The sequence below is a fragment of the Tenrec ecaudatus genome, chromosome 9, assembly GCF_050624435.1.
Source record: "Tenrec ecaudatus isolate mTenEca1 chromosome 9, mTenEca1.hap1, whole genome shotgun sequence".
Lineage (NCBI taxonomy): Eukaryota > Metazoa > Chordata > Mammalia > Afrosoricida > Tenrecidae > Tenrec > Tenrec ecaudatus.
Window position 1 is genome coordinate 132,259,137 of NC_134538.1, and position 8,624 is coordinate 132,267,760.

General features: G+C 45.5%; 1 protein-coding gene across 1 annotated transcript in view; it reads right to left on the reverse strand.

The window, feature by feature from the left end:
* SAMTOR (S-adenosylmethionine sensor upstream of mTORC1) overlaps positions 1–6,318 on the reverse strand; it is a 56,172-nt gene extending 49,854 nt beyond the window's left edge. Inside the window, exon 1 of the mRNA XM_075558575.1 lies at positions 6,051–6,318. Coding sequence (XP_075414690.1) covers positions 6,051–6,210 — 160 coding nt within the window. The 5' untranslated portion in view covers positions 6,211–6,318. The remainder of the gene's footprint in view (positions 1–6,050) is intronic.
* Positions 6,319–8,624: the final 2,306 nt, after the last annotated feature.

Below are 8,624 nucleotides of genomic sequence, written 5' to 3' on the forward strand. Positions count from 1 at the left end.
CCAACAGGTCTATTTAAGGCTGAGACACTTCACACAAAGAACCAGGTCGTGCTTGTGAGGGCAAAGGGAATAAGAATGGGTGATGGAGACATGTAGTTCTAACTAGGAGTCATGATCATGTGACCAACTACAGGGTTGTTATAAATATTTAAATTAACACCTAAAACATCTGATATATACATATTTAAAACCAAGGACTATTTTAAATATTTCTCCCTTGTTTTATTTGTGTGCACATATCCTAGAAAGCTTCAAGTAGTTCAGGAAAAAATTAAATTAAAAACATAACAGAATTTTTCTATGAACCTTTTATATGCATCTGTATGCACACAAAAGTATATAGCACTTAAGCTTTTTAGTTTTTTTCCCGCTTAAGGAAAACCAGTTCTCTCAATGGTTTTAAAGACCTCAACCCCACACTCCTGAGGAAGTGGGCTACAGACTACCAAGACAGAATACGGCTGTGGATGCAAACTCAGGCTTGTCTGAAGGCAGGCAGTTGGTGGAGGGGGTTCATCCTGCTGCGCAGGAGAACTAAACAGTGGGCAAGGCTGGTGTACTCTGTTCCCTCCTCATTCTTGTCCTCTTGCTCCGCTTCCACCACTGGCCCACAGGTGCTGCTGCTATTGGCACCCATCCTTCTACCTTCTGTAACAGCTCCAGCAACAGCAACAACAACAGCAATGAGGACAACCGGAAGAAGGTTCCTATTAAGATTTTAACATGGTGCTGCTCGCACAATGGCCAAATCACAAAACATGTGATTTCACAGAACATAACAAGGGTGTTAGGCAATGCATAACACCTGTGTTTGTATAGGAAATATTTTGGTTTTATGTCTTCCTTATGTCATTACTTATGAAATATGAGGAAAACAACCCTATGCTAGAATGTCGCCAGTTGCGTTCACATTAGTTGTTATCAGGTTTGGTGTATGTCTTCAAAATATAGATTATGTACATATAATCTTTACATAGAGATTGTGTGTAGTTTAAAGGGATATGTACAGGTGATAAACGGACAAGGGGTGAACTGTGATGGTTAATATTAAGGGTCAACTTGCCTAAGATGGTTCTTAGTAGTTTGGCAGATCTTGGCTTGATTGCTCTCCCAGAGTATAATGTAATTATCCTCCCTCCACTTTGTGAACTAATGTGAGCATTCAATCAGTTAAAAATCCGGTCAATTAAAATTCAATCCACCTTCTTTGGGGTGTGGCCTGTATCCTCTATGGATGTTGTGGCAAACACCCGGCATCTGACTCATCATCTTGACATCTAATTCTTGAGATGAATCAGCAGGCTGCCATCTGACCTGTGACTTCTGGGTTTGTAAGCCATTGCGCCTTTAGCCTGACGCCTGAGCAACAGATTTGGGATTTGCCAGCCTGCACAAATAAATAACCAATACCTTGAAATAAATCTACCTCTCTCTCTAAAGACATATATAAAGTCCTGGAACTATTGTAGGGACCGTGTTAGCTAAACAAACCATTGGTGTTTCAAACCATGAGCCACTCTGTGGCATCCATCTGCTCCTGTAAAGATTTCCCATCTCGGAAACCGACTCAGGGACCCCAGGAGTCTACGTGGGTTTAGATTAGGTCTTAATCATATATTTCTATATATGCCCTCTATGTTACATGCACAGTGAACTGATTTTGCTTCTCTAGAGGACCCAATCTAAGAAAGTGGTATCCAAAATAGTGTACACAATAACCTCTGTAACACTGACTTTTATAAGCCCAGTCTCTAAAATTAACTTATCTTGAGCTTCCTTTTTCTGCTTCATTATCAGTAATATGTTCTTATATTCTGTTCACTGCTTTTATATTATCATTGCTACTGACAATGACTTTTAAAAAGGTCGAAAAGTATAATAAAGATCACCTGTAATCCCATAGCCTTGCTATACTATTAACTATTTAGAATGTATTTTTATTTCTCTCAGGTTCATGATGCATGAACAGCAAGGATTTGGGTAATAAATGTTTAATCTGTCTTGGTATATAAAAACAAAATAAAACAATTGTGATTTCAACTCACAGGATTAAGTAGAATAGGCCCTAAAGGGTTTCTAGTGACAAAAATCATTATGGATAAAGCCTGCCAAATTGTTCTCGAAGAGTGGCTGGGGAGTTTGAACTGTCATTGTTTTGTTTTTTTTTTTGGCAGCCATGCACTTTAACCACTATGCTGTAAGTAAATTTAGGAACTGAATTGTTCAAATTTACTAAAGACATTCACAAAATAGGTTAAAAATGGAGTGGAGGTTGTACTTCTACTGCTGATAGCTGTACACTTTAATCTTAGAGCTTTTACACTTTAATCTTAGAGCTTTTACATGACTACTTTAAAGTTTAAAAGACATGACAAAATAATAATAATTTATAAATTATCAAGGGTTCATGAGGGAGGGGGGAGCGGTGGGGGGGTGTGAGGAGCTGATACCAAGGGCTTAAGTAGAGAGCAAATAGTTTGAGAATGATGAGGGCAACAAATGTACAAATGCGCTTGACACCATTGATGTATGTGTGAATTGTGTTAAGAGTTGTATGAGCCCCCAGTAAAATGATTTTTTTAAAGAAGCAGGGTCAAAGTAAATGTGAAGCATAATAATTATACATATAAGATTAAGAGCAAAAGAACCATACACAGACAAATGAGAACACACATGGCGCACTACAATTCTCCATTAGACAAACCTGGTTAAACAACGAAATGCCTGTTTGGGAAGCAAAATTAGCTATTTCTTATTAAAAAGATGTCTGTAACTCATGATATAGCCACAATATTTTTGGCTTATGTGGAGGTTAAATTTTTAAAGTGATGTAAATACAGGCATATATCTATAAATGGCTAACACCCAAACATAAGTCCCTCCTTACCACCTCAAGGCATGTCCTTATCACTTAGCAACTACTTCAGATAAGTCTTTGGAATGGTGATCTTTATCACCAATTCTCACTTTACCCTAGACAAATTGACACAAGGTCTCTAAGTGGCGACCCAGGCACACAATAAAATGGAACAGAAAAAGGTGGGAAGAGAGTACACAAAACCTATCTGCACAGACATATCCACCATTCCAAGCCTACCCATCACCACCAAAAACAGGAGCTGGACCATAGCAGAGAGAGAGTAGAAGAGCAATCTTTGACTCCTACAGCAGCAGGGCCTATTTCTCATTCTTCTTCCCACTTCCTATCAATTCCACTACCAGGGATAAGATAAGCCCCAAACTCATTATCTAGTCCCCACTTCTTAGTATTCCGATGAATGTTTTGCCTTTTCATCCCATCCCAACTTATTTCCTGTCATTTCTCCCTACACAAACCCAAACCTCACAAAATTCCAACTGAGTTAATCGTACGTACTCAATTGAGCAACCAACCCTACCAGTTTGGAGAACTATCTGTTACTCGCTTTCCCTTCCATAGCACCAACCCTTGGAGCCACCAATATAAGGTTTGGAACTGGAAAGAGACTCTTCATCCAAAATTCAAGCAAGTCATTTCATTGTTTTGAGACTGCATTTATTGATATGTAATATGGGAGAGCTAGTTTAGATCACGACTCCAAATGTGGCTAACAAATTCCCATGTTCTAATGAAAGGGATTCTGAGTATGTAGCCGAGTCAGGATGCAGGAATTTTCTCAGAGACGCAGATGATTCCACTGATTAGTATGTCTGGGGATCACTGATAAAAGTTCACGTTTCTTTTAGTCTGGCATTCCAAGATTCTAAGCAGGAATTGTCCCTGTATTTTCAGGTAGGACTATTTCATAGTTATTAGTGTACATAGATAATTCAGGTATTAAACAGACTGAAGAAGCTTTTATAGACTCACTTGGCACTCAGAATTATATTACTGTCTGATGACAACTAACTTTCAAATGAACTTGTAAAATATGTTCATAGATTGGTGATTACTAATATTAAAATACAAAGAAAAAGTAAATTGGAGAATGTTGTGACTATGTACACAGACATACCCTCAACTGGCTTTTAGAAAGGGCATGTTCGTTAGGATCCTTTTCTCTGCTATTTCACTAATGGGGTTTTTGTATTCACTCGACTAAAGCTTAGAGAAGTCTAGATTATTGGTGGAATCCAGGGCATTACATCCCTGAAAAGCAATCTCATTCCGTTGTTTGCAGATTACACCAGAAGCATGCCCATTTGTTTCTTATTGACATGTATCTTTTCAAGCGATGCTAATTTCCAGCTACCAATTCTATATCATAAGCAAGTGTCCTATGGTTAGTAGGCAGGGTTGAGAAGACCTGCTTAAACATGTGCGAAATAATAAGCAAGTACAAACAGCACTGAGGAGTTAACATAATAGTAGTGTTTATTTTTTAACAGTTTGACAGATAACTCACATAGCATACAATTCACTGGTTTAAATATATTAAAGTAGTATGTTAACTTAAGTGGAACCTAGTCATTTATGAAAAAGTTTTTTATAAAAAGGTAAAAAAATACAATGGAATTACATGGTTGCTTTTTCCACTTTAAAAAATGTACTTATATTTGTGCATAAAACATGGCAAATTGCTGAAAAGTGTATCCATTTATTTCCCAATTTCTCCAAACAACACAAAAAATCTACAATGAATGCCATTATGTAAGTGCATTCTCTAAAGATCAAGAATGATGCAATGGTTGCTATAGTAACAACTCATTTTATTAAGTTGTGGGTTGGGGTTTAAAGCATCCTTTTAAAAAACAAATTTCAATACCTTAACCATGTCCATTACGTCTCTTTCTATTGCTACCCATTAAACAATAACTATAGGTCATTTTTGGTGCTGACTACTTAAGAGGCCTCTATTTAAGTTACCAAGGAAAGGTAACTGAATTGAACCTTTGCAAAATGAAACACACCAATTTCATTAAAAGAAACAAAAGCAAATCAAAAGTAACATGAGATAACATGTTTCTCTTCTTTCGCTGTTATAATTTTGCACCTAATCCTAAATTAGTAACTAAGTATAAAACGAACACTAGAAGACTGCTGACTTACGAGTTTGCAATTAAAGCTATTGTAAGAGTCACTGGAAAAGTGAACACTCGCTCACTTTGATACTTAGAAGCAATTTCTCCTGAGCATCTGGGGTGGGGGCGGGGTAGGGGAAGAAAGGCAATTGGGCAGTTTCACTATCAAAGCCTTGTAACATAGTACTTGTTAAGAACACAGACTACATTTAGAAATCTCTGGTATAACTGCGGGCCCCAATTGTAAGCACTATGGAAAAGCACAATCAGAAGTTCCTAGGCTCCTTCCTTCCTCCTCTGCTCTTCTTATGGAAGGGCTCCCTACCCGACGGCTGCCCTGACTGGCATCAATCAAAGTCCTAGGAGGCTTGGGTGTGACACTGATTATGGTCGGAGAACCTGCCCCCGGCCCCCACCCACCCCCAATCTTCCCTAAGTGAACTAGGACGAACCATGGAGGGAAGGGGGGCTGGCGAGCAGGAAGGTCGCACCTCCCCGGTTAACAAGGCGAAGTCCGGTCAGCTGAAAGGCCTGCTGACTTCGCAGCCCTGGAAGTCGAGGCGGTTGAGGGCGCTCGGCAGAGCCCCGGCTGCGCCCGCGGGCTGGGTGCTCGGCGGCAGGGGAGCTGGCGAGGGGAGAGGGGGCGTCTCGGGCGTCCTCCTGCGCGCCTCTCTCCAGCGGCCCCCGCCTGCCTCCTCTCTACCTTCCAGGTCGCTGGCAACAAGCCTCCCCTACCTCCCCGGTGGAAGCGATCTGTTTGTGGGTGGTGACAACCAGTCTCAGCACCTCGGCTGGGGACTCGGTGCCGCCACAGGCCCGAACTCTGCCGAAGGCCCTCGAAGGAAAGGGGGCGGGAGGAGCGCGCCGGACGCCGCGGAGGGCTCGGTTCGAGAGGGGGTGTCCGGTCGGGGAGCGCCGCCAGCGGGGGCAGGGCTGACGTGCGGCTCCCATAGGTGTCAATGGTGGCCGGCTTCTTTGGGGGAGGGGGCGGGGGAGGGAGCCGGTGGGGGTGGGGAGGCCTCCCGCCCCCCGCTCGGCCCGCTGTTTACCTTCCCGATACTTCTTGCGGAGCCGCCGGTGGACGTTCTTCACCACCCCGGAGAGCTTCTCCTGCTCCAGCTTCCGCTCCTGCTCCCGGGGCGGCGGACTGCTCGGGGGCCCGGCCCCCTGGCTGCGAGCGGCGCCTCGACTGCCGGCCCCCGGTTCCATATCGCCGCCGCCGCCGCCGCCGCCGCCGCCCCTCGGGCCCCCTCAGACGCTCGCCTGGCGGAGGAGGTGGGGAAGGAGGAGGCAGCAGCGGAGGCAGAGAAGGCAGTGGGGCTAGAACGGCGGCCTCGGGGGCTGCACTTTGCCGAGCGCCCAAGCTGATTGGTGGAGAGCGGAGGGCTGGGCGGAAACGGAAAACAACAAGGGCCAATCGGAGGAGGGCGCCGACGGCGCACTGGGTTGTTTGGGAAGCGAGCAGCTGGAGGAGGCGGGGCTTGCAAACCGGGGGGCTCCGAGGCGGTGGGATAGCTGGGCGAAGGGCTGCTCACCATCCCACCCCCCACCCCCCCCGCCCCTGCAACTCTGCGCAGGCGTCGTGTGGCGGCCGCTGGAGACGTGCAGCTGGCGACGCGCTTGCGCGGCCGAGTTTGCTGAGTTGGGGCTTCATTCCACTGCCCTGCTTTCTCACGTCTTCCAGTCTTCCCCTTTGCCCCCTACAACGGGTTGTAATCTGGTGGGACTTGGAGGGGACCCTGGCTCTGCGCCCCGGCTGCGAAATGTGGCCAGGCTTAGCTGCTTAGAGCCGGAGAGGCTCTCCCAGAGGGCTGCCTTCCAAGGGCTGTTTTAATTCTCCGGAGGAAACCTCGCCACCGAGTGGGCCAGAGTCAAGGTGCCTTGTGCAAGTACTGGACAAGTGACCTCCCCCCCCCCCAATGGGTGAAGGGCAGAGAGTCAAGCAATAGGACATGCTATGGACAGAGGACTCACAACAGGTGTCCTCCAGAAGTTTATGGAAGTCCTGGTGTCATAGAATTGGGTGCGCTTTTTGGGCTTGATTGAATGAACCGCAGCCCTGGTGGTGTAGTGGGTTAGCATTGGGCTACTAAGTGCAAGGTCAGCAGTCTGAAACCACCTAGCGGCTCTGCTGGAGAAAGATGAGGCTTTCTACCGCCTTGAAGAGTTACAGGCTCAGAAACCCACTGGTGCAGTCTACTCTGGCCTACATTGTCGCTATGAGTCGGAATAACCCACGGCAGCAGTGAGTTTCATTTTTTTGTTGGCCTGTTTGGGGTGCGCTTGAATGGATTTGAAAGTATACTTCCCCCTATGCCTCCATAGGGGAGGTCCTCTCAGAAAGCTCTACGTTCAGTCGTTCTCAACCCTCCTAATGCGGCCACCCTTTAATACACTTCCTCATGTTATCGTGACCCCTAAACCATAACATTGTTTTCGTTGCTACTTCATCACTGTCATTTTGCAACTGTTATGAATTGGGTGACCCCTGTGAAAGAGTCATTTGACCCCCAAAGGGGTCGGGACCCTCAGGTTGAGAACTGCTGCAGAGAATAAGCTTGCTGATGGACACCTGCCCCAGAAGCGGTTCTGGCGTGCTGGAGAACCACAGATTCTCAACGAGACTGAAAGCTTGGAAGAATTGTACCAGCTTGTACAGGTGTTGGGTAGCTGGCATTATTTGGAAATTGTTATGATTAGAACGTTTTGTTCCTTATGTACAACGAAAGTCAGGGTGCTGTGCTCGCTTCATAACAGTCATGTGTGAGCCTGTTGCTGCTGCTACTGGGTCACTTCACGCCCTCGAGGATTTTCCTCTGTCCCACTGTCTCTCTGCCAAGAAAAGGAGGCTGACGGCAATGGTTTTGCATTGGGCTACGATCTGCAAGGTCAGCAATTCTGAACTACCAGGAGCTCCCTTGCGGAAATACCGGGTTATATTCTGGTAGAAAGTTGTCTTGGAAACTCACAGCCCATTCTACCCTGTCTGGCTAAGTCGTTAAGTCAACATCGACCCCATGGCAGTGAGGTTGGTGGGGTTTTCTGCCAGTTAAGGTGCGATATAGCACCGATGAAAAATACAGCTTTCCTCTAGTTCCTAAATGCTCCCCACCCCCACCCCTGCACTGTACTCATCTGACTTCTACCTTGCAAGTCTGGCTAGACCAGAGGATGTACACTGGTACAGGTAGGAACTGCAAACACAGGGAATCCAGGGCGGATGATCCCTTCAGGACCAGTGGTGTGAGTGGCGATACTGGGAGGGCAGAAGGAGGGTGGGTTGGAAAGAGGGAACCAATTACAAGGATCTACATGTGACCTCCTCCCTGGGGGATGGACAACAGAAAAGTGGGTGAAGGGAGACCTCGGACAGGGCAAGATATGACAAAATAATAATTTATAAATTATCAAGGGCTCATGAGGGAGGGGGCCACGGGGAGGGAGGGGAAAAATGAGGACCGGATGCCAAGGGCTTAAGTGGAGAGCAAATGTTTTGAGGATGATGAGGGCAGTAAATGTACAAATGTGCTTTACACAACTGATGTATGTATGGATTGTGATAAGAGTTGTATTAGCCCCTAATAAAATGATTTTTTTTTAAGATGTCTTTTCTTCAGGAACTG